The sequence below is a fragment of the Eurosta solidaginis genome, chromosome 1, assembly GCF_040869045.1.
Source record: "Eurosta solidaginis isolate ZX-2024a chromosome 1, ASM4086904v1, whole genome shotgun sequence".
NCBI lineage: Eukaryota > Metazoa > Arthropoda > Insecta > Diptera > Tephritidae > Eurosta > Eurosta solidaginis.
Window position 1 is genome coordinate 59,847,906 of NC_090319.1, and position 27,189 is coordinate 59,875,094.

Below are 27,189 nucleotides of genomic sequence, written 5' to 3' on the forward strand. Positions count from 1 at the left end.
GAAAATTGTAAAAAAGATTTTTATACTCAGCGTGCTTTGCACACAACTTTGATTGGATAACGGTTGGTTGTACAGGTATAAAGGAATAGAGATAGATATAGACTTCCATATATCAAAATCATCAGTATCAAAAAAAAAAATTGATTGAGCCATGTCCGTCCGTCCGTCTGTCCGTTAGCACGACAACTTGAGTAAATTTTGAGGTATCTTGATCAAATCAGCCACGCCCACTTTTTCGATATCGAAAATTACGAAAAATGAAAAAATGCCATAATTCTATACCAAATACAAAAAAAGGGATGAAACATGGTAATTGGATTGATTTATTGACGCAAAATATAAGTTTAGAAAAAACTTTGTAAAATGGGTGTGATACCTACCATATTAAGTAGAAGAAAATGAAAAAGTTCTGCAGGGCGAAATCAAAATCCCTTGGAATCTTGGAAGGAATACTGTTCGTGGTATTACATATATAAATAAATTAGCGGTACCCGACAGATGATGTTCTGGGACACCCTGGCCCACATTTTGGTCGATATCTCGAAAACGCCTTCACATATACAACTAAGGGCTACTCCCTTTTAAAACCCTCATTAGTACCTTTAATTTGATACCCAAGTCATACAAAAACATTCCAGGATTACCCTGGGTTCATTTTCCTACATGATGATTTTCCCTTATTTTGTCTGCAAAGCTCTCAGCTGAGTATGTTATGTTCGGTTACACCCGAACTTAGCCTTTCTTACTTGTTTTTAAATCACTTTTATTAATTTTTGTCTTATTCATAGCACCTCAATTTTGATCAGCAATATGTGCCACGTAAAGTTACCTACTATGACAAAACAATACAGATGGATAAAAATCCGATAAAAACCGTATTTAATGTTTGCGATAAATTAATTGAAAAACGAGTGAGTATATTTAAATTATTAGCATCTTTAATTAGTACTATTACAATGTAATCATCAAAGGTCTGGTGTAATGCGTACATCCATTCTGTGATCCGTACCATAAAAATGTATCACTTCAAATTCTCCAAGTATATTGTACAAGAAAAATAAAACATACATTAATATAATAAAAATGCCATAACTGGGTCGCAAATAGAAGTCTGTTGATAAGGCGCCCAGTAGAATTCCGACCAAACTGATGATAAGGAAAATTGTACAATTCTCGCCTATTATGCCTTCGCCAAAACCCTGTAAGGGCAAAACAAAAATTAGAAATGAAATAAATTTTGCCAATATTGTACCTGAATGTAAAACATTTAGTTCTAAGAAACTTTGACACCCAGGGACTTGATATCCAGTCCAGTAGTGAATAAAAACACTGAGGTGAAAATGTGGGACAGTCGCGTCTAGCTACAGTTTGCACTATATTTAAATTGATTACCTCCGAACTGGATGCAGGATCACACAGTTGGCAGTCACACTTGTACCAACAGCGCTTTAGTCTGAGCTGCATGTATTTAAATAAATATATCAAGGGCTGCGACTATCTCTAAACTACCTACGACTGAACCACTTCATAACGCGTTCAAAATGTCTGCATTAGGGTTAATTGCCATTTCGAATATATACCAGTGCCAGGTATACCTGCCGTAAGAGGCGATTAAAATATCCAATTGGTTCGAGAGGATGTGTAGCGAAACCCCTTCAATGGGATGCCAGCGCAATTCATAGCTTCTCCAACCAAATTGACAACCTCAATTAGCAGTGCCCACCTATTTTTTTAGCAGCTGAGGTTCTAGCAATCCAAAGTTGCGCAGGGAACTAGGGAATGGGGGGAGACATAACCCAGAAGGTTCAATGGAACTTGTTAGCGGAACCTATTGGAATCTTTATCCGGCAAAGGACCATCGACATCGATAACACCCCTCAAACCTTCGGATAGCGTCTTTAACGCTAGAAAAAAAAACAACAGAACTAGAACTACATAGTACCATCTGCTAATAAGATAGTTGGAGCTGGCGCCATTTGCTGCAAGAAGTTAGCGATTTTTTTCAGGTTTCCATTATGGCAACGACAAATTATACGTCCGGCTTCGGTGTTTGGTTCCTCCATTTTTCTATTACGATTTCTGTCTGGTTTCAAACTTGGTTTCAGTGCCGTTTTGCGTTCGGTTCGGGAATCGGTTCCTGCTTCATGTTCGGCTACGGTCTGCCTTCGGGTTTGTTTCGCTTTGAATTTTTTTATTTTCTCTGACTTGCATCTCATCCATCATTGCATCCATAACGGCTGCGTTGTTGCATTATTCGCATAAACAACGCCAAGGGTTTGTGGGAGTTTTACTGAGGCAGTCTTTTACCGCATATGAATCCAGTACGATCCGATACAAGATGCTTCTGGTACTACCGCGACTGTTGCTAAAGCGACGTTTTTTACCCTTGCTGTTGTTGTTGTTATAACAGTTCATCGCACGTGAGGAATTAAAAAGGTTATTCATAGAAATGCAGCCTTTGACAAAGTTACGATTTTGCCCCTCGAACCTTCTAGTCGATTCAATATGTTTATTTGTTTCCCAAAAGTTGTTTGGAGCTAACAGTTTCACACAATAGAGAGGAAAGCAGAATCCATCGAGTTGAAAGGCACTATCCTTTATTGTACTGCCCCCTTAATCATGGCGATCTCCGCTTGGAAGACCTTACAGTGATCTCTGTAAGGAAGTCTTAACTTGTGGGTTACCTTGAACTCTTGCTAGAGAGTTGAGAGGTACAAACGCAAAAGTGTCCAGCGTGAATGCAGAGCAAAATTTATCTTATGTCACTATGGTCGTAAAAATTTAGAAATTTCGCCGCATTACTCTGCCCACCTCTGCTTCCATATCTGTATACCATCGGGATGAGTGCAATGATACTTTACTTTGACCAGTATTGCAAGAGCGTAGGTTGCAACTGGGCTCTCCATTATTAGATGCTTTAACTTGGTTTCGAGATCCACAAGAAGCTCCTTTACTTTCACAGCCGTGAGTAGAAGTAAAACCTGTTTGCGTGTCTGTAAATATTCTTCTTTGAATTGTGGCAGGGCTCTTTCTATATTCCTATGCAGGCCATTGTTAAACGTCATCTCGGTGTGCAAAAAACCGCACAAGGTAAATTGGCTTTGTAGTAGGGAGCCCTGCACTTGTTGAACCATCCGGTGCGCTCCGGTACTAGCACCTTCTACTATTTTTAAGACTCCTCCAACCTCATAGCCCTATGCTATTAACCAGTGTTGAAAGGAGGATCAACTGTCAAAAGCACATTGATTACAAAAGAAAAGCAGAGCTTCAAAAAAATGCTAGTAAATGCTAGTTTGCAAAATTTTTTTACCTACTTTTGAATGCCTTTCTCTCTGGCCTATTAACTACATAGGTCTTAGGTGCAGAACATCTTCAAAACGAAAAGTCTAGCTTCGAGTTTAGTAGAATATGTGATCGTTAATTTTGGAGAAAATATTGACACGGCAGTATTCCCTTCGTCTATGGTGGAAGCTCTAGTGTATGAACTAAACCATACTCCGCGGGCCTTCTCATGTTGGAAAACCATATAGAGCTATGTAAAGAATAGTTAAAGTAGGAAAACAACACCTGTAGTGCAATTCACTAACTTATAAAGATGCGATTTGTGTCGAGATTTTAACTAAAGATTTTGTCGCTTGCCTTATCGATTGTACTATTCACTAACTTAGTTTTAACGACTCGAAATAAATGACATTTAGATTTCGTTTTTAATAGTAGAAAGGTGGCAGCACAGCTTAACGAAACCTAAAAAATGCGAAAAGCACAAAAGGAATGGCAAAAATAATTAAATTCCGTAAACTAACTGCTTTTAGGAGTCATTATTGTGCAAGTTTTTCATATTTTAAGAAAAGGTAAGTAATTGCGATTAATAAATTTTTTTTCTCTCTGATGATATCGCTGTTATTCTTGTACCCCTTAATTGACCATTAAGTTGAGAAACAATATCATGAGCCAAGTCTGTGGTTAGTTGGTACAGCTTTCGAAACGTTACATTCAAATGGAATGGGTTATCTACTCCTCTAAGAAGGTGTCTGTCCACGGGCGATGGACTTAGTAATCCTTCATCTTGTGATAAAACGTACGCGAAGTACTCAAATGCCATTAAATCAATAAAGCAGCTTTTCGTGTTTGAAAGTAATTAAAGTTCCGATTTTTTTTTAACCAAAATTGCCAGAAATATTAATTTCGTGATTTTTAACGCAGCCAATTTACTTGCCGTTTATTTAACAACACAGCTGATCGTCGATAAACAAATATCGACACAAAATGGTTACTGAATAAAGAAATCGTTATAGTTATCGATTCACACATAAAGCGATGGCAAATGTGGTTAAAAAAGTCAGTGAATTCCACTACTGGATTCCTTTTTTGCATTCTATTCGTTTTCCAAATAAGCAAATTTCAGAAAATGGTAAAGGAATTTCAGGGAAGAGCAAGTATATTTGAGAAAGGGCAAATGAATTTAAAAAAACATCTTTTCACTTTTCTGAAATTCATTTGCCCTTTTCTCAAATATAGAGGTTATTTTTATCCCATAAATAACTCTGTTATGACTTACCTCAATTAGGAAGTTATCTGTGGTCAAACTTGTGTATAGCAACGTGGATCCAACAGCAAGCAATGAATCTAGAAAATGTTTGAAATTTCTTCAAGGACGATATTTCACAAAAAGTTCTCGTTTGAGAGTCGTAAACATGTTTTGAAACTTTAAACAAGAGCCGTTTTTCTTCAAGCTGAAAAACTGTTAATTGTAATGACAAGCGATCTTACGAGGACAGTTGTCAAGAAGTCTGGAACTGTGGCGAATCTTAAGAAGTAGCGCACGTCACTATTTAAGTGTCAACGAATCAGAAGTAAAGAGAAATTACAGTTATACATTTAAACGGTGGATGATTCGGGAGACTCAGATGTAGAGGCTGCTAAGTGCGAAAAATCATGTAATCTGATGACGAAGTCAGAATAGCAATAACCAGATTGAAAAACATCAAGGCCGCGGGCGCTGATGGATTGCCTGCGGAGCTATTCATATACGGCGGCGAGGAGTTGATAAGGCGCATGCATCAACTTTTTCGCAAAATATGGGCGGACGAGTGCATACCCGACGCTTGGAATCTAAGTGTTCTTTACCCAGTCCACAAAAAGGGGGATACTGCAAAATGCATCAACTATCGTGGAATCAGCCTTCTTAATATCGCATATAAGGTCCTTTCAAGTATATTGTGCGAAAGATTGAAGCCCACAGTGAACCGGCTGATTGGAACTTATCATTGCGGCTTCAGACCTTGTAAATCTACCATCGACCAGATGTTCACAGTGCGCCAAATCTTGGAAAAAACCCGCGAAAAAGAATCGACACACATCACCGCCTTCGACAGCACGCAACGCAGCTGCCTATATGCAGCTATGTCTGAAATTTATACGGCTCACAGTGTTTCGTGTAGAACAAGCTAGCTGGACAAAAACAAAGTTCTTATTCCAAGAAAAGTGTAATGAGAAATCAAAGAAAACAAACAAAATAACGGAATTTTTGCTTTTTTTTTGATATTTTTGCTCATATATATTGAGTAATTGAAGTAAGAAGGCAGGAGTGGCCGTAAAATGCATTGATTAATTTGCAAAATTCTTGTTGAAAATTAAGATTCATATTTCGTTTAAGTGAACACTTTTACACAATTTTTTTGATGGATTCTAAGCTCGAAGGTAAGTAAAATTTTTCAATAGTAATTTTTTCGCAATTAGAGTATTTTAAATATATTTAACATTCCGTTATTAAGAAGAAAATGTATTTTTTCTCTATATTTTTAACTATAGGAACAAAAAAGTTACATACATCCGCGGACATCCGGGCTAAATTTTACATATGTTATAGTCGCAAGTATTCTCTAATAGTCGAAAGAAAAAACCATTGAGAATTCTTTGCACATCTATTTTAAATTTTTTTTTTTGTAGATTTAGTTATCTCTACATATCGAATAGGATGTATGTACGTACCAGCTCCGACGAGATATTTGAACCTTTAAAGCTGATCTACAAACGGCAAAACTAATTCCCTGGTACAGGGAACAAACACGTAGCCATAAAACATACAAAAATAAACGCGCAAGGTCAACAAGATCACACCAAAAGCAAAAAGGCGAAGATCATTGACTTCAACCTGCCACAACCTACCGCACCAGTGACCAAGGCATAAAAACAGGTATATACAATGGATTGATGAAGATAAACCAAAACCAGGTTTATGCAATACCAATGACGGCAACACTGCTCGTAGGTTTTTCGAAAATTCTGAGGCTAGTGCTGAGATTACGGGACTGGATGTAACGCTCATCAAAAGATTCGACACTCTCCTTCGCGCATTAGCATCTGGGTACAATATAAATATCCAAAGATTTGAAAAATTTGCGGTCGAGACTAAAAAACTATATATAAATCTCTATCCATGGTTTAATATGCCTGTTACAGTTCATAAAATCTTAGTGCATAGTACTGATATTATAAAATCAGCAATTTTACCTATTGGTCAACTTAATGAGGAAGCACAGGAAGCCCGTAACAAAGATTTGAGACGATTCAGGGATGATAACACACAAAAGCAGTCGCGTGAAGCCACGAATAGAGATCTTATGAATATGTTGCTTATAACATTGAATCCTTTAGTTAACAGTTTTAGGGAGATACCTAAGAAAAAATTTAAAAGTCTGACTTCAGAAGTCTTAAATTTACTGTCCCCCGATAATGTTGAGGAGTCAATAAATACCCCAGTTGTTTCAGGCTTTCACAGTAGTGTTGCTGATGTTGATGACTATTCCACAAGTGACTCATCCAATGAAAGTGATGATAGCGAATAATAACATAATTATAAAAGATAACCTACCTATAACTTTTTGTTGGATCAGGTTTTATTCAATTTAAATCTATTGTCTTTTCTACTTTGTATGATACTTTACTTTTAAGTTTTTGTAATAAGTAATTTTCACATAACCAATTTAATTATTTACATTGTTATTATTATTATTGTAATTCACTTTTACATTCCTGACTGGTACTATAAAATAATTCTGTAAAAATTGTAGTGCCAGGATAAATACTCAAATAAATACAAAATATGTATGTACATATGTAGTCACTCACATAAATTAGTAGATACCCCTTTTTGGATAATTCTTACAATTTTCGCTTTCGCAAATTTATTTTAACTAATTTCCCATAAGAAAATTTGTCACGATCTATAACAAAAACTAAATCATATTTAAAAAATTCGACGAATTTTCATAAAAAATTTTAAATTTTTTTTCCGAATTTTTAGAATTTTTTAGATTATTGAGATTTGTATTCCATTCAATTTAAGTACAATTAAGTCCTTTAAATTTTTTTTGGATCTATGTCACTTATTCACATGAGTTACTCTATATGAAATAAGCAAATGTATGCATATGAAGTAAAATTTTGGAAAAAAAAAGAACATATGGCTGAAAAAAATGGCGTAGTTGTAATAAATGACTGCATATGAAACGGAAAATCTCATAAAATAATTTTGTCCAGCTAGCTTGTTCTACACGAAACACTGTGCGGCTGTGCAAAATGACGTTGAGCAACACCATCAGCTCAGTCCGAGCTGTTCGAAACTAAACGAGGTTTCAGACAGGGTGACACCCTATCATGCGATTTATTTAATTTGATGCTGGAGAAAATGATACTAGCTATAGAACTTAACCCGTCTGGAACAATAATCTATAAAAGCGTGCAATTACTGGCATATGCTTACTCCAAACTGGAAAAAGAAGCGGTAAAAATGGGTTTGATGGTGTTTGCGCCTAATTGGCATCTCTATATGTAATCATATCAAACGTCAATTAGTGGCATTGGCAGCACCGACTGTCAGCTGTCAATGGCTACTTCCGTTTAGTCTAAATAGTAATTAAACAAAGAAAAACAAGTGTAAGTGTTTTTTATAATCGGCTATAATCCTCGCGTAAGTAAACCTTCCAACCCGCAACCCGCATTTTAACGCTAACATTTTGGTCCATCGACCCGGATCGCGCAATATTTCCGCAAAATACAGTCCACATCGTTTTAATTTTATAAATTTCATAAAAACCCGCAAAGAAAAAATGTCTTCGTTGAAAGTTCGCGATTCTGCTTTAAATGCATTAAAGCGGCATTTGCAATCGAGCAAAGCCGATTCGCTTGCAGTCGATGCAGAGGCTGCAACCACATATTTGCAATTGCTAGAGGAGCAGTGGGAACGTTTCTGCAAAGCACAAGAAGAAGTGGAGGTTTCGTGTGACGACGAAAACACAGCAGTAGAAGAGCAGGCACGAATTCAAGGTGAGGAGTGGTATTTGATCGCTAACTCAAATTTTAAGCGTATTCTTGCGCCACAAAAGCAACCAACCCCTACAGTAACTCCGACTGCACCTGCACGCATGCCGCTACCGAAGCTGCAGTTACCATCCTTTAGTGGCGATCCAACAAAATGGATCACTTTTCATGATGCATTCTGTTCACTAGTGAATTCCAATGCAAGTTTGTCGGACGGACAGAAGTTGCAATACTTGCGCAATTGTTTAAATGGTGAAGCATTGGAATTAGTTAGTAGTTTTGCTGTAAGCGACAGCAACTACAGTGAAGCTTGGGATATGCTGACAGCACGCTATAAAGTTATGCGTATCATAGTGGACAGCCATATAAAAGCATTATCATCGATCGAAAAGGCATCGAAAGACTCCGCAGAAGCAATTAAACACGTTTTAAATTTAACATTGCAGCACGTTGGTGCGCTACGTGCCCTCAAACGCCCGGTTGAATTTTGGGACGACTGGCTTGTCCATTTGACTGTTTCGAAATTAGCCTATGAAACGTGAAAACAGTGGGAATTATCCCTTGTAGCCAACGATGTGCCATCGTTTGCATCGCTTCGAGATTTTTTAGAAACGCGAGCCCGCTCTTTGGAGATGGTGCCCGCTGCCGCAAACGCACGTACAACTGCAAAGAACGTTTTGCATACAACATGCAACCAATTAGTACCAAAAAATCATCCATCATCAAAAACCGCTAAAACCACATCGTGTACATACTGCAAAGGTGAGCATCAAATATACACTTGCGAAAAATTCAACCAACTCGACGCGAGAGCAAAGCTATCCACAATCAAATCAGAGGGTGCATGTCTAAACTGCCTTAGTAAAGGACATGTCTTCGCTAACTGCCGCAGCTCTTCATCGTGCCGCATATGCCAACGCCGCCACCACACGCTTCTTCATGCTGGTCTCAATACAAACGAGGCAGCTCCTGCTATGCAAAATGCCGTCCAAAACAACGTAACGTCGCACTACGCCGATGCTGAACGCGTAGTATTACTAGCTACTGCTGACATTTTATTGCAAGATAACTCCGGCCGCTGGCAGCCAGCCAGGGCACTGTTCGACAACGGCTCACATGCTTCGTTCATCACGGAGCCCTGCGTTCAACGACTTCGTTTACCACGAAATACGTCATCAGCTTGCGTCACGGGTATTGGATCCGTACAAGGAGGTCGCACAAAGGGTGAGGTCAAGTTATCCATAGCGCCAAAGTCACTAAACTCTAAATTTCACGTGAGTACGCTTATTTTATATAAAATTACTAACGACCTACCAACAAACGCCTTGTCCGAATCATGGTGGCCGCATGTCAGTGGCTTACCGCTTGCTGACCCTAACTATTTCAAACCTGGTCCGATAGATGTCTTGATTGGCATGGACGAAATGGACAAGTTTTTACTCGACGGCCTAAAAAAGGGTGAAAATGGCACTTCGATGGCACAGAACACCGTGTTTGGGTGCGTGCTGTTTGGGAACACGACTCCCTCACAAATAAAACCCCGGGTAATCTCAACGCATTATTGTAATACGCAACTAACTGACCTCCTCGCTAAGTTTTTGGAGCTGGAAGAGCTACCACCTAGAAAGTTTTACACGCCCGAAGAGTTATATTGTGAGAAGTTATTCGACGATACAACACAGCGTGCAACTGACGGCCGATTTATTGTACGTTTACCGCTAAAACCCGAGGTGTTGATTGGTGAGTCGCGTAACGCAGCCGTTTGGGCATTGGTGCGAATGGAAAGCAGGTTCGCCACCAACAAAGACCTTCACGAAGAGTACTGCAAAGTTATGAAGGAGCTTCTTGACTTGGGTCATATGGAGCTAGCTACTCCAACAACGCAAACCGCATACTATATGCCACATCACGCCGTGGTAAAAGAAACAAGTTCCACTACTAAGCTTAGGGTCGTATTCAACGCGTCAATGAAGACGTCGTCAGGGCACTCGTTAAACGACGCGCTAATGGTTGGTCCTCAGCTCCAACAAGATCTCTTCCTGATTTTAGTCCGCTTCCGCACCCACCGCTATGATATAATAGCGGACATCAAGAAAATGTATCGACAGGTCTACGTCGATAAACGGGACGTCGACTATCAACGCATTGTATGGCGTGAGCATTCATCGCAGCCAATACGCGACTATCGTCTATTAAGGGTTACCTATGGGGTAGCATCCGCTTCTCATCTCTCTGTCAAATCGTTGCATCGCGCGGCACAAGCTGGCGTGTTATATCAAAATATCGCAAATATCGTTACGTCAGATTTTTACATGGATGACTTGCTCTCCGGCTCCGACTCTTTCCAAGAACTGACAGCGCTTCAACGTAACATCTCACACGTCTTATCTCAGTGTGGATTCGAGCTCCGGAAGTGGGCAACAAATTGCAAGCCATTGAGACAACAGATGCCGCATGCGTCTACACAGGTGTCCCATCTCTTGGCTGATGGAAGCGATATCCGAACTCTAGGATGTATTTGGCACACGCATACCGACTCTCTTGCAATAGCCTTCAATATAGAGCCACTCCAGTGCGAATTAACAAAACGCATTTTTCTCTCCGATACCAGCAAGTTTTTCGACCCTCTCGGCCTCATATCTCCATGCACCATTCGCTCAAAAATTTGGTTGCAAAGAATTTGGCGTTGTAATGTCGATTGGGATGAGTTAGTTCCGCCTGAGATAGCTACAGATTGGTTAACGCATAGAAAAGAGCTGGCCATGCTTTCATCGCTGAAGCTAAATCGCTGGCTTGGTACTAGTCCGAACGCCGACACAGAGTTCCATGTTTTCACTGACGCATCAGAGGCTGCCCATGCAGCCGCTATCTACTGCCGCACTCAGTCATCGGACGACGAGATAAACATCGTGCTCATTGCTGCGAAAACCAAAGTAGCTCCGCTAAAAACAACTTCGTTACCTCGTCTGGAACTCTGCGCAGCCCATCTAGGCGCTAAACTCGTCCGCCTAATTCAACAAAGTTTTGGTCACAAACTTGAAAAGCTGTACGCGTGGTCAGACTCAACGATAACGTTGGCATGGCTGCAATCAAATCCAAATCGTTGGGCAACGTTCATTGCAAATCGTGTAGCCGATGTACAAGAAGTCTTGCCGTCATCGCGTTGGAGACACGTCATCTCAGAGCATAACCCTGCAGATTGCGCTTCTCGGGGTCTCACACCTCCACAGCTCCTCGATCACCGCTTAAGGTGGCAGGGGCCACACTGGTTATCCGAAACCGATGGTTTTTGGACGCAGCACATAACGAAACATACTACGAATTTGGAACTGAAATCAATCAAAGCTAGTTCTCATGTAACGCAAACGCACGAAGATTGGGATTTACTAACGAAATTTCTCTCTTACAACAAACTCAAACGAGTGACCGCACATATACTTCGCTTCATAAACAACGCTCGCATATCTGCTCAGAAGTCGAGTGCACACGAACGGCTGTCCGGACCGTTAACATGCTTTGAAATCCGCAAAGCCGAATTTTCTTTGGTAAGGTATTCCCAAGCTAACGTTTTCCAACAAGAAATTTCTAATCGCAGGTCAGGGAAGCCAATACCGATACGTAGTAGCCTCGTTCGTCATCAGCCGTTTTTAGACGACGCAGGCATTTTACGAGTAGGAGGTCAAATTAAGAACGCATCGTGCACGAACGATATAACACATCCGATTATTTTGCCTAAAAATTCACCGCTCGCTAAAGCAATAGCCGCTGAAACTCACATCGGTATGTTGCACGCTGGCCCGCAAATGATGCAAGCTGCTATACAACGTAAATTTTGGATCCCTGGTATTCGCAATTTAGTTCGGGGTACATGCCGTCATTGCGTACGATGCAAACGCTTGAACCGCAAACCGCTACAGCAGCAGATGTCCGATCTACCACCTAGTCGCGTTACGAGTACGCGATGCTTCCTTCAAAGTGCGGTCGATTTTGCCGGCCCATATAACGTAAAATTTACTCATGGTAGAGGCGCGAAATTAACAAAGGCGTACATTTGCTCATTTATATGTATGAGCACAGGCGCCATGCACCTAGAATTGGCCGGAGACCTCACGTCTGCAAGCTTTATCGCCGCATTCAAACGCTTCACCAACCGAAGAGGACATTGTCAGCATATGTTCTCCGACAATGGTACGAACTTTGTCGGTGCCGAAAGGGAGCTACGTGCCGTGTTTGAAAGGTGTGTTAACGACGACAAGTTGGCATCTTACTTCGCCAACACCCAAGTCACCTGGCATTTTAACCCTCCAAGCGCTGCACACATGGGCGGCTATTGGGAGGCTAGAATTAAGCGCATAAAGCATTATTTAAAACGCGTACTAGACTCCGCGTTACTATCTTACGAAGTTTTCAACAGTCCTAACCGAGGTGGAAGCATGCGTCAATTCTCGACCACTCTGCTGGATACCTTCTGACATACAAGACTTCGAAGTGCTAACACCCGGGAACTTTATGATCGGCGAATCAATAAAGGGGTTATCGGAGCCTTTCAAGGGCAACCTTCATCAGCGGTGGCAAGCAATAAGGCAGCACTTCTGGAAGCGATGGCGAGACGAATATCTCGCGAATCTTCAGCGACGATCGAAATGGGTTCGTCCAACGCAAAACCTACAACGAGATGATGTAGTTATAGACGACAACAACGCTCCGCCCACTAAATGGAAACTTGGTCGGGTTCTCGACAGCTATACCGGCTCAGATGATCGCGTACGAATTGTCAACCTACGAACATCCGAAGGAGAGCTGCTAAGACCTATTGCGAAGCTATCATTATTACCAACAAAAACAGACATTTTTTCACTTTGAATTTTATTGATGTAAACTTTAAATACTTTGTATCTTTTTGTAATTTTGAATGGTCGTTCAAGGCGGCCGGCATGTTTGCGCCTAATTGGCATCTCTATATGTAATAATATCAAACGTCAATTAGTGGCATTGGCAGCACCGACTGTCAGCTGTCAATGGCTACTTCCGTTTAGTCTAAATAGTAATTAAACAAAGAAAAACAAGTGTAAGTGTTTTTTATAATCGGCTATAATCCTCGCGTAAGTAAACCTTATAACCCGCAACCCGCATTTTAACGCTAACAGATGGTGCATGAGGACAAAACGACGTACCTGCCGTCATCGAGCAAAGAGTCAGCGCATATGAACCTTGGCAACCACGCTACTGTTGGCAGCCATAATTTCGAAATAGTAAAAGACTTCGTTTATTTGGGAACCAGGATCAACACTAGCAACAACACCAGCTCTGAAATCCAGTGAAGAAACACTCTTGCCAATAAATGCTACTGTGGACTAGGTAGGCAATTTATAACTAAGGTCCTCTCTCGACAAACGAAAACCATACTCTACAAGTCACTTATCGTTCCCTTCCTGCTATATGCTGCAGAAGCATGGACCCTTGACAACATCAGATGAAACTGCTCTGGGAGTGTTCGAGAGAAAAGTTCTTCGAAAGATTTATGGATCTCTACGCGTTGGCGATGGCGAGTACCGAAGAAGATTTAATGATGAGCTGTACGAGCTATACGCATACATCAACATAGTCCAGCGAATTAAGACGCAGCGGCTGCGATGGCTAGGCCATCTTATGCGAATGAAAGATGAAGCGCTCCGGCCAAGAAAGTGTTTCTATCGGAACCCGCCTATGGAAGCAGAGGTAGAGGGCGGCCTCTACTGCGTTGAAAGGACCACATGGAAAACGATTTAAGCTCCCTTGGTGTGACCAATTGGCGCCGGTTGGCAGAGAGAAAGAGCGACTGGCGCACCTTGTTGGACGGTCATAACCGTTTAAACGGTTAAGCGTCAATTGAGTAAGATGTAATCTGTTTGATTTAAAATTTGTCTGTGAGTAATGGAGAATTCGCACTGAAGTGAGAGTTTTTACTCTTTTTATGAATATTGCCTACACTACGGATTCATAGCTATATCTAAAAAATCGCATGTTTTGCCTATCGATAGTTTTTCAGCTTTACATTCCCATATATACTCACTAAATAACGGTCCACCGAAACATGCCGCAAGTGCCATATTTTGAAAGCCCTGTCGTGCTAAATATTGATTTGAAATCAAATCGCCAATACTATTAATCCATGCCAAGAGTGTAGCGCCAAAAAACGAACTACTAAGCCCGGTAAAAAAGCTGAGTATTGTAATAATATTCAAGACTTCGGCACAACAAACACGAACAACGAATATCGAACCTGCGACGGTGAGAATTGAGAAATACTAAGGCAGATAACTTTATTAGTATTAAAAATAATTATTATTAAATATAATTTTTATAATTATATAAATGCAGAAACATTTACCTGGTGATAGTGAGGTAGCCGATTTGTACTCGATGCCTTAAAAATTAGAATAGCAATGGGCAGTGTAAGAATTGCAGTCCAAATGCAAATGGGCAGTCCGAAAAGATAATATTTACTAACTAAAGACATATGTGTTTCATATATGAAAAATTTTTAAGCAATATAAGCCGTGTTTTTTTCACACGCGTATACGTTTACGTTTATAAAATGTAAGGCGCGATAACCTCCGAAGAGATCTAAGGCTGAGCTTCCCTTCCAATTTGCGTCGTGCTCCTCTTGATTTTCCCTACAAATCGGCCGGACGGGACCAACATGTGTGTGTTTGATGAGTTTTCACTGAGAGCTTTTCATGGCAGAAATACACCCGGAGCGCTTGCCAAATACTGCCGAGGGGCAACCCCTCTTTGAAAAATTTTCTTCTAATTGAAAAACCTTATTTCTAAAATTTTGATGTTGCTTTGCCCGGGGTGTGAACCCAGTGCATACCGTGTGGTAGGCGGAGCACGCTACTATCATACCACGGTGGCCGCCGGGTGAAACAAAGACACATAATTCAGTTACATCTGAGTATAATGCGTATTGAAATTTAGTAGGACAAAATATATGCGCAGGAATTTCAGAGGTGTATTTAAAGTTTGTCGCTTAGCAGTCCATATAAAGTTTAAGCGTAAACGGATATACGCGTGTTAAAAAACACGGCTATGGGTTATATATGCGCAGAGATGGGCGATAAGGATTAAATGTGCAATAGATTGTAGCTACGATTATGATTACTTGAATACTAATGTGGTGAATGTTAACGATTATCGCACATCACAAATGCATTTGCAACCACCGCCAGTAATAACAGCATTGTGAATTCATACAAGTGAAAAGCCTTCTTTTCTATTCCTCCATTGCCATACCTACCTGTCAAATAATAGCTGACAGGGAGAACGGCTGTCGCGAATGGCCAGAAAATGGAAGAAAGTTTTTTTTTTTTACCCACGATTATTAACGGCCATGAATCGCCCATTTGTGTTCCAAATCAGCTTTTCTTTTAATTGTGTATACAGAAAGTCAGACTACATATCGACTTAAATTTCTAAAATCTAGTTATTAGATAAAATATGGGCAGCCAGTTAAGCAAGAATTTTAAAATATGTAAATAATCCAATAATTTAAGTAATCGAGCAGTGATTGGACAGGTGATCGAGCCTGTTTACTATTGTGAACATTTTTATCAAACATTCGCCACTCGAAATACAGTTTTCGCAAAAGAACAACGCGGATTTCGATAGCTATACAGAAGGATATGAGCAGTAGGAAGAGGACAAAAAGGCCCTCAACGCATATGAAGTTAAAGAAAATGCTGGTAAATAAGCGGGGATTCTAGAACGCGATGAAAGCATAACCCACATAGTTCTAGAAACTTCCAATTGAGGAAACTCCTGCTTTGGCAGACTATAAAAGGAAATGTCGAAACACAGAGAAAGATAATTTAGATCGTAGTAGTGGCGCAACCATTGTGAATTCATACAAGTGAAACATCTTTCCATTCCTCCATTGCCATACCTACCTGTCAAATAATAAGCTGACAGGGGGAACGGCTTTCGCGATTGGCAAGAGAATGGAAGAAAGGTTTGTTTTTTGCTCGCTGTTATTAAATTAAAGTGCCATGAATTGCACATTTGTGTTTCAAATCAGCTTTTCCTTTAAATGTGTGTACATAAAATCAGACTACATATTAATATTCATTTCTAAAATCAAGTTAATAGATAAAATTTGAGCAACGAGTTATGCAAACATTTTAAAATATGTAAATAATAGAATATACCAGTCGTATACAAAAATGTTTGAAAAACAAAAACAAAATACACAAAGCAGGAGAAAAAGAACACGTTTGCTTAGATAGAATTGCAAATTCCATTCAAAAATCTTATATATACAGGCGTTGTTATCCCTGCTATTTAACCAATTGTGTTCTTTAGTTTTAAGTTAGACTGAAGTAATTAAATAATATTTTATAAAATATTTACGAATCATTTTTTGAGAGTTAACAAACATGCATACATCTTCTCTGGTTGCTCGTTAATCAGCGACTAATCCATCACGATTAAGAGGTAAAAACTGCTTAAAAGTTATGCAGATAGAACAATGCTAAGGTAGAGCAACGTCTGCCGGGTCTGCTAGTATACATATATTGTATAGCATCTCATTTAATGGAAGAAATGAAAACACAAGGGTTTCGCCATAAAGCTATAAGCGCGGGACCGAAAAATTATACAACTCAAGGATACGGCAGAAGCGGTATACTCAACTGCTTCAGTAAAAAATTGGAGTGCTGACGACAAAATCGCCACTGATGATCTGTCTCTATTCGTTTCCAGGAATGGGTTTTAAATATCAGATGGCTATAGGGTTTCCTAAAATACGACAAAAAACTCCAAGAAATTCTAGCGGTTTCATTATTTTCGATTAAATCAGATTAAAAACAAAAGCTTTATACGTAAACTCAAAAAACAACAAACATCACACCATCATAGTCATGGCTCAAATATATGGTTGGCTTATCAGCTGATTTTATTTTTGTCATTTCGCTGGTAGAGGGATTGTCAAAAGGAGATGGAAAACGCAAGATGTAACCAACACATTAACAATTATTTACTGCCGTGGTGGCCTATTTTTTTTATAAAAATATTTTCATATCACTTAAAGTTATTTTTTTTAGTAAATTTGACACATTATTTTGCCACAACAGACGACAATTGCGAAGTTTTGTGATTTCTCTCCATCCCATTCGCCTAACACTAACACGCAGATTTTGACAACCTGAACAAAGGTACCTTTTTTTGTTTGCTGTAAAGATGAGCCAACCTATATGGTTGAACCTTGATCATAGTGGTCACACTGCAGTTTCTGCAACCATAATCGTGACTCGATAGATGTAGGATAGTTTTAAATAGGGTTGTCATCGCAATCCTCATCACCCAGGTCCCGCTCCTATATAAAAAAGCCACATCTCACATTCTTACATGTTGCATACGTAATTATTGTTGGCAAAATGATGAATTGTAAGCAGTTAAGTAAACGTGACCAACCATGACTACTCTCATCGATATCGATAATTGGCATGAGCAGCAAAAGCACCGATAGAATAGGCATTCGTAAAACGTAGAAAATTTTCATCGGCCAATCGGCACTTTCCCACTCCGATTGATTATATGGATTTAGGCTTGATATAAATTGCCGCATAAGGGTGGGTCTTCTAAAATTGATCCTAATATTATAAGAGCTCTGCCGATTTATTAACGTCAGCTTAGCTCTCCGTTTAAGTGCACCTTGCGCGCTCAAGTCATTTAACCGAATTAGATCTGAGTGTGAGAAAATATTAAGGTTTTTTTTTTTTCGGTGTTGGAAGTGTTGGAAGGATAATTGCACTATATCCCAAAAGTAGACCAAATAAGCTTTTATGTTCGGAGATATACAGTGTCAAAATATTAGTAGTATTATTATACGAGCTTGATATAAAGGCTCTACAATTCGGAAAAAAAATAATTTCAAGTGTTTAAGGGTATGATAGATAAAATATCTTCGCCACCATTCATGCGAGAAACATCAAAAGTAAAATAAAAACTCCTCAATGGTGCCTTAATGTCTTCTGGTATAGAACCCGACAGGCAGAATTATAAGCAAAAGTCAGCTGTTTCAAGATTTTTTCTACAAAATATTCACAATTATTGATTTAACTGGTCACCCTGTGTGTGTGAAAACGAAAATGACAAATGAAACTATCGAAAGGATTGATATCCTTCATTTAATGGCTAACTTAACTAGAGATGGCGAGAATGGCCCTAAATGTAGTAATGAACGTAAAGAGGTTTGTGAACTAAAAAATAAAAAACAGTGCCCAAAGCTTGGTCCACTTTGAGGATGTTAGTTCTGTGCCAATTCAATTTATGAAATTTTAGTTGTAGTTAAAACCTACCGAGTGGGGATATATCTTCTTGAGTTTCAGTTTTAACCTGCAAAACTAAGCATGAAAATAAATTGTATAAATATTGCATACTATACTCATTAAGGTTTATTAGGGTGCACTTTATTTTGTAATTTGCACCTACGCAAAGATTTTGGATGGGAAAGCAAGATTACGCTCAAAGCGTGTCAAAACTGACTTTTAATTACAGCAGACATGGACTGCGAAAAAATAAAAGAGGGAGCCAGAGGTGGGCTGTAGTCGAAGTATCTGCAGGTTAGGCAATCTAAGACGGGTACCGTTGCGTATACGTAAAATTTTTTTACTTGGTGTAAAAGAGTTACATGCATACTGTGACGAATATTAGCCACACTAAGGGATACTATCATCTCTAAGCCGATACTAAGCAGTCACTTGTATGTACATAAACAAATCAATAATTATGTATACACATAAAAAAAGGGGGCGGAGATATACTCACAAAAGTATGCAATCATCGCACAGTGTTTCGTGTAGAACAAGCTAGCTGGACAAAATTATTTTATGTGATTTTCCGTTTCATATGCAGTAATTTATTACAACTACAGCATTTTTTTCAGCCATATGTTCTTTTTTCTTATTTTTTTCCAAAATTTTACTTCATATGCATACATTTGCTTATTTCATATACAGTAACTCATGTGAATAAGTGACATAGATCCAAAAAAATTTAAAAGACTTAAGAATATTACTTTATTGTAATTAAATTGAATGAACTACAAATCTCAATAATCTAAAAAATTCGGAAAAAGATTAAAATTTTTTAGGAAAATTCGTCGAATTTTTCAAACATTTTTTAAATATAATTTACTTTTTGTTATAGATCTTGACAAATTTTCTTATGGGAAATTAGTTAAAATAAATTTGCGAAAGCGAAAATTCTAAGAATTGTCCAAAAAGGGGTGTCTACATATTTATGTGAGTGACTGTACATATGTACATACATATTTTGTATTTATTTGAGTATTTATCCTGGCACTACAATTTTTACAAAATTATTTTATAGTACCAGTCAGTAATGTAAAAATGAATTACAATTATAATAATAAAAAAAAAAAAAATAAATGTAAGGCGCGATAACCTCCGAAGAGATCTAAGGCCGAGCTTCTCTTCCAATTTGCGTCGTGCTTCTCTTGATTATTCCCTACAAATTGGCCGGACGGGACCTACATGTTTTATGCCGATTCCGAACGGCATCTGCAAGGCAGATGAGTTTTCACTGAGAGCTTTTCATGGCAGAAATACAATCGGAGCGCTTGCTAGACACTGCCGAGGGGCGACCCCGCTTAGAAAAATTTTTTTCTAATTGAAAAATCTTATTTCTAAAATTTTTGATGTTACTTTGCCCGGGAGTTGAACCCAGGGCATACGGTGTGACAGGCGGAGCATGCTACCATCACACCACGGTGGCCGCACTGTAAGCAATGTAAATAATTAAATTAATTATGTGAAAATTACTTATCACAAAAACTTAAAGGTAAATTATCATACAAAGCAGAAAAGACAATAGATTTTAATTAAATAAAACCTGATCCAAAAAAAAGTTATAGGGTAGGTTATCTTTTATAATTATGTTATTATTCGCTATCATCACTTTCATTGGATGAGTCACTTGTGGAATAGTCATGAGCATCAGGAACACTACTGTGAAAGCTTGAAACAACTGGGGTATTTATTGACTCCTCAACATTATCGGGGGACAGTAAATTTAAGACTTGTGAAGTCAGAATTTTAAATTTTTTCTTAGGTATCTCCCTAAAACTGTTAACTAAAGGATCCGATGTTATAAGCAACATATTCATAAGATCTCTATTCGTGGCTTCACGCGACTGCTTTTGTGTGTTATCATCCCTGAATCGTCTCAAATCTTTGTTACGGGCTTCCTGTGCTTCCTCATTAAGTTGACCAATAGGTAAAATTGCTGATTTTATAATATCAGTACTATGCACTAAGATTTTCTGAACTGTAACAGGCATATTAAACCATGGATAGAGATTTATATATAGTTTTGTAGTCTCGACCGCAAATTTTTCAAATCTTTGGATATTTATATTGTACTCTGGGCTAAGGCTAATGCGCGAAGGAGAGTGTCGAATCTTTTGATGAGCGTTACATCCAATCCCGTAATCTCAGCACTAGCCTCAGAATTTTCGAAAAACCTACGAGCAGTGTTGCCGTTATTGGTATTGCCGAAACCTGGTTTTGGTTCATCTACTATCAATCTAAGTACACTTTTAAATTTATTATGGATTTCGTTGGAACGTAGCTTTACACTATCTTTATCTGCCTCATTCCTAAGCTACCATTTTTTTACTTCGAGGCGATAACTTATGTGAAGCAAGCATTCAAAACATCTTATCCATGCATGGAGAGTAGACAAACCAAAACCAAGATTATCTCGGCTAGGCGTAAAGTCCCGTAACTTATTATTCATATCTTTTGGAGTGGCACCAAAAATATAACACTTTTTTGCAGAAGAAGTTTCAGTCAAAGCATTGCAAACTTTTCCGTCAATCATTGTTAGAAGCATATTGCGATTTACGGAAACTTCGTATTCTTCGAGCATGTACTTTGTTGGCAACAACTCATTTATCTCCTCTAAAACTTTGTTCGTTTCAAAAACAATAAAATCTTTTATTTCTTTAGAAAAAATAAATTTAATTGGACGACAATACATGGTAGAAGAAGGTCGAGGATTCTGCTAAACAATGTTACCTTTTTCATCCTGTAATTGAAGAGGAACTAAAGAAAATATAAAAAAAAACTCATCAGTGTGAGAACTGCATGTAAACTTTTGCTTATATGTGCTATGGCCAGAGCTTCCATCGCAACCCCACTTGCTGATTAAAGTATACGTCAAGTTTGTAGGTAATAAACTAACAAAAACGTCTTGATTTTCTAAAACTAAACGCTTAACAGTTTTATCTAATAAGGACTGGACTTTAATTTCCGCACGTGTTTCACCCACATCAATTTCATTTGGATAGCATTCTGCCTTAGCTTTTCTTAGACTATAAAATGATGCGCCTCTTTCGAGTCGTTTTGTACGCATGAGTCATCGGCTTGCTATCTACGTAGTATGCTAAAGCTTCTACATTGCTCAAGCATCTTGCATCTGACTCACATGTCATCTTTTTGCCGGATATTTGAGTGGTTTCCTGTGATTTTTTATAATGTTAGCAACATTTCTGTTGCCGGACATACGCGTTGATACTTCTGCCGCATAAAGTAACTCACCAGGACTTCTAGATTGCAAGAGGTCATCCACTCGACGCCGTTTAGTTTTTTCACTGCAGCTAACAAAGTCCTTCTTTCGTCTTCCGGGGCCGGGGTTACCTGAAGAAGTGGTTGGTTGGTCTGATGGCAACTTTGAATCCACCGTTATTGTAAATGTGAAGTCTGAACCCGAAAGCCACTCCGAGTTTTTATTCAAAAGTCGCTCCTTATGTCTTCCAGAAGTGTTCCACTTTTGATCCAGCTTCGACGAATATGCCGATATTTGTAAGCTTGAACTTTTTATTGAATACTCGGCTGCTTCGCTTAAATCGCACTTAAGTACAACAAACTCAATAATTCTTTATATCTGGTTTCTTTCGAATGTTGAACCCAAATGTCAAAAAACTCCGTTCTTGGTACGGTTATAACTAAACTGCTTTGTGTTGTTGATTTTCCGACAGGGTGAATAGTTGATGATTGTTGTGCTGCCATCTTAAGTGTCGTTGATCTTTCTGATTTGTTATCAGTTGTGCAGTATTTATATTGCATTCAGGTATTGGCGTAGATGCTACCAAATGGGGTTGTTTTGTGTAGCGTTCCTGTGTGGTTATACCTGCATTGCTTTGTATGTACCTGTTTCTATGCCTTGGTGACTGTTGCGGTAGGTTGTGGCAGGTTGAAGTCAGTGATCTTCGCCTTTTTGCTTTTGGTGTTCTTTTGTTGACCTTGCGCGTTTATTTTTGGTGTTTTATGGCTACGTGTTTGTTCTCTGTACCTGGGAATTGGTTTTGCCGTTTGTAGATCAGCTTTAAAGGTTAAAATATCTCGTCGGAGCTGGTACGTACATACATCCTATTTTATATGTAGAGATAACTAAATCTACAAAAAAAAAAATTAAAAATAGATGTGCAAAGAATTCGCAATGATTTTTTCTTTCGACTATTAGAGAATACCTGTGACTATAACATATGTAAAATTTAGCCCGGATGTTAGCGCATGTATGTAACTTTTTTGTCCCTAAAGTTAAAAATATTGAGAAAAAATACCCTTTCTTCTTAATAACGGTATGTTAAATATATTTAAAATACTCTAATTGCCAAAGAATTACTATTAAAAAATTTTGCTTACCTCCGAGCTTAGAATCCATCAAAAAAATTATATAAAAGTGTTCACTTAAAAGAAATATGAAGCTTAATATTCAAAACGAATTTTGCAAATTAATCAATGCAATTTACTGCCACTCCTGCCTTCTTACTTCAATTAGTCAATATATATGAGCAAAAATATTAAAAAAAAGCAAAAATCCCGTTATTTTGTTTGTTTTCTTTCATTTCTCATTACACTTTTCTTGGAATAAGAACTTTGTTTTTGTCCAGCTAGCTTGTTCTACACGAAACACTGTGCATCGGTGGAAGTATCACTCACATATACACGCGCATATGGCTTTGCGCGAGGCTATAAACGTGAATTTGTAGTTTATAGCTGGTAACTAAGTAGTAAATTCTAGAAGAAAAAACGCCTAGAAGTATGTGAACAAGACACCAGAGAGTATAAAAAGGAGCGAAAGCTGAGTAAGCAGCAATCAGTTTGATTTAAGCATGCTATTGGTTGCGAAGTATAAGTGTTATTGTGAAGTACTTTCAAAGCAGTCTAATAAAGGCCATTTTGCATTATTGAATATTGGAGTTATTTATTCAACAATTTAGCGATACGAACGTTAGCAGAAGGTGTAAAATAAACGGAATTCTCCGAAATTCGTTACAATTGGTGTCAGAAGAGGAATTCTTGAATAAATTCCGAAGATTGGGAATACAACTTGGACATGGCAAAGTTGAGTGAATTGACGATCCAGCAACTGAAGGAGGAGTTGGAAGTCCGTGGATTGGCTACTACTGGCAATAAATCCCAGCTACAAAGACGACTAAGTGTAGCTATGGTATTTGAAGGAATCAATGCTGAGGAGTATGTCTTTCATTCTGATAGCGACAAAACAACAACAAAAATGGAAGAAAAAAACGAAACACCGCATACAGTGACGAGCACAATATCTGCACAAACTTCGACAATGGCATCTCAACTGGAGTCACAGGAGGCACGCATTCCAGAAATGGCGTCGCAAATGCCATCTCAATTGGAAGAACAGAAGGCATATATGTCATCTCAACCGGAAGCGCAAGAGGCACGTATATCTGGAATGTCGACACAAATTTCGGAACAGGTATCATCGCAGCTCTTTGCGAAACTGGAACAGCAGGATGCAAAAATTTTACAACTCGAGGACAAAATTGATGCCGAGATAGAAGCGTTGAAAGGTCTTATGCAACAGTTACAACTAAATCGCCCAGCTGTTCCATCGAGCAATCCGAAAGTAAAAACTCCATCTTTTGACGGCTCTGTTCCTTTCCAGGTATTCAAGCTTCAATTTGAGAAGACGTCAGCAGTGAAAAACTGTAATGCTGAAGATAAAGTTGCTGCACTGTTCGTGGCATTGAAAGGTCCTGCAGCTGAAATCTTACAGACTATTCCAGAGTACGAACGGAAGAGTTATGAAGCATTGATGGCCGCTGTCGAGAGATGTTATGGAAGCGAGTATAGAAAACAGATATACCAAATTGAGTTCCAAAAAGCGAATGAGACTTTGCAGGAGTTTGCGTCGGATGTTGAAAGATTGGCTCATCTCGCAAATGCAGACGCACCCGTGGAATAGACCGAGAGGGTTAAAATTCAGAGCTTTATAAATGGAATACGGGATGTCGAAACGAAACGAGCTACATTTGCGAACCCAAAGCCAACATTTGCTGAAACGGTATCCCATGCACTGACTCAGGAAACAGCATCGCTTTTGAGTAAGCACGCATACAAAGCTCATCGCGTGGAAGTGGAAAGGCCAGATTGGGTAGACACAATTTTGGAAGCACTGAAGGGATTTACAACAGAAAAATGCCGGAGTTATGAAGTGTTTCAAGTGCGGTAACCCAAGTCACATTGCACGTCACTGCAGCACCAGTAATGGTAGTTCCAACTTGGCTGGTCTTAAACGCAAAGCTGGAGGACATAAGCGAGAGCGAGTCAGATGTAAAGATCGAGAACTTGCCCCAGCTATTGAATGTCGTGTGATACCTATATCGCAAACTGGAAGGAAATCGAGCAGTCTTACCGTCAAAGGAAATGTGGATGGCAAGGAGCGTGTACTGACTGTAGATACGGGCGCATCTCATTCTTTAATCCGATCTGATTTGGTCAACAGGGGAGTAAAGCCATTAGCTGGAGCAAGATTGCGTACGATTACTGGCGAGTATAACCAAGTCCAGGGAGAAGTGGTATGTGAAGTCTTAATTGGGGAGGTCATGGTTCTACATAAATTCGCTGTGGCAGAGATCGTTGATGAAGTTATATTGGGAGTGGATTTCTTAGTTGACTATGACATCAGGATCGATATGCAGAGAAGGGTTGGTATAAGAACAAGGATTTGCCACTTAACTTCAGTTTTGAGCAAGGGTTCAGCAGTAAGCGAGTGCTGGTGAAAGAGATTCGGCAAAACCACAAAAGTCAAAGGCAGAAGATCGGGCAAGCGTTGATGGAACGAATGGGCCAAACAAATCAAAACCGAAGGTACCTGCGAGAAAAACACTGGCATTGACAAACCCTAATGGACGCACTACAACGACTGAAAGAATTTTCCAGAAAGAATGCAAGGGTGGTTTCAAGCCAGCGCGCACTGCTCTTGTGAAATATCAACACGATACTGATTATGCAAAGTCAATTTGTCAAGATGAAGCCCTACGAAGTAGGTCATTGGGCAAACAACAGAGTGTGTGGGAACGGTCCAGGATAATGAGTAGTAGGAAGAAACACAGGTAAGACAAGAACAATAATTCGGAAGGTTCCTTGGAGGGAGATTTGGTACTGTTATACAACCCTCACCGGCGGAAAGGTGTTCCATCCAAATCTTGGTGCAGTTGGGAAGGCTCATACAAAGTTGTGAAGAAGATCAGTGATACCATCTACGCCATACAAACCATTGGGAAACCACGAAATAGAAGAGTGGTTCATTTGGAGAGGCTAGCAGCGGTTAGATCGAAAGATTTGTCTGATTAAGGCGATCAGACTTAGGTGGAGGGCAGTGTGACGAATATTAGCAACACTAAGGAATACTATCATCTCTAAGCCGATACTAAGCAGTCACTTGTCTGTGCATAAACAAATCAATCGTTATGTATACACATATGTACATAAAGGCAGCGGAGATATACTCACAAAAGTATGCAATCATCGGTGGAAGTATCACTCACATATACACGCGAATATGGCTATGCGAGAAACTACAAACTACAAATTCACATGCATATCTGAGATAATCACAAAAGTATGCAATCATCGGTGGAAGTATTACTCACATATAAACGCACATATGGCTATGGGAGATGCTATAAACGTGCATCTGTAGTTTATAGCTAGTAAGTTTTTAGCTGGAAACTGAGTAGTAAATTCTAGAAGAAAAACGCGTAGAAGTATGCGAACGAGACAGCAGAGAGTATAAAAAGAGCGAAAGCTGAGTAAGCAGCAATCAGTTTGATTTAAGCACGCTATTGGTTGCGAAGTATTTATTGTGAAGTACTTTCAAAGCAGTCTAATAAAGACCAATTTGGTTTATTGAATATTGGAGTTATTTATTCAACAATGTAGCGATACGAACGTTAGTAGTAGGTGTAAAATAAGCAGAATTCCCCGAAATTCGTTACAATAAGAAAACAGCTTGTTAAAAATATGACATTTAACGTAAGTATGGAGCTTCGCTAGAGCTCATAGAGAATCTCAATGTCTCTATTTGACGTGTTCCCAGGAACAACAATATTCAAGGGAACGCAATTGCTGATGAGATGGCCAGGAAGGGATCCCAAATGGATACACATGTTGTGGGCAAGTTTATATGGCAATCAGGAGCGTGCGCAGGAATTGTCCTAGGGGAGGGAGGGGGTAGGTTTGAACATATGGAAGCTCATAGTAAACATCCTTTATTGTCAAGATTAGTTTTGCGATAAAGATTTAAAAAACGGGAAGCAATCCGATAATGAGAGATTATTTTACTTATTTCATATTTGATTGGCAACGCATGCGTACAATGCAATCTTGTAGAGTACAAGAAAAGTGATAATCACATAAAGTTCATTTAAAGATATACTATATAAAGCGAAAAAAATATGGGGTATTCCATCCCATTTCGACCAATTTTGAACCCGACCACTTTAGAATTGGCTGAAAGCTTTTCTTCTTTTTCTAGCTTACG

General features: G+C 39.0%; 2 protein-coding genes across 4 annotated transcripts in view; one reads left to right on the plus strand and one right to left on the minus strand.

The window, feature by feature from the left end:
* Positions 1-27,189, plus strand: part of Nmdar1 (NMDA receptor 1) — a 116,464-nt gene that overhangs the window by 59,976 nt on the left and 29,299 nt on the right. For all 3 annotated transcript variants that reach the window (XM_067792020.1, XM_067792025.1, XM_067792032.1), the window contains exon 3: positions 789-911. In XM_067792020.1, the coding sequence (XP_067648121.1) occupies positions 789-911 (123 nt within the window). The remainder of the gene's footprint in view (positions 1-788; positions 912-27,189) is intronic.
* Positions 966-27,189, minus strand: part of LOC137238592 (mitochondrial sodium/calcium exchanger protein-like) — a 31,570-nt gene continuing 5,346 nt past the window's right edge. Inside the window, exons 5-9 of the mRNA XM_067763766.1 lie at positions 17,707-18,045; positions 14,693-14,811; positions 14,375-14,609; positions 4,559-4,626; positions 966-1,199 (exon numbers count right to left, since the gene is read on the minus strand). Of these exons, the coding sequence (XP_067619867.1) occupies positions 966-1,199; positions 4,559-4,626; positions 14,375-14,609; positions 14,693-14,811; positions 17,707-18,045 (995 nt within the window). The remainder of the gene's footprint in view (positions 1,200-4,558; positions 4,627-14,374; positions 14,610-14,692; positions 14,812-17,706; positions 18,046-27,189) is intronic.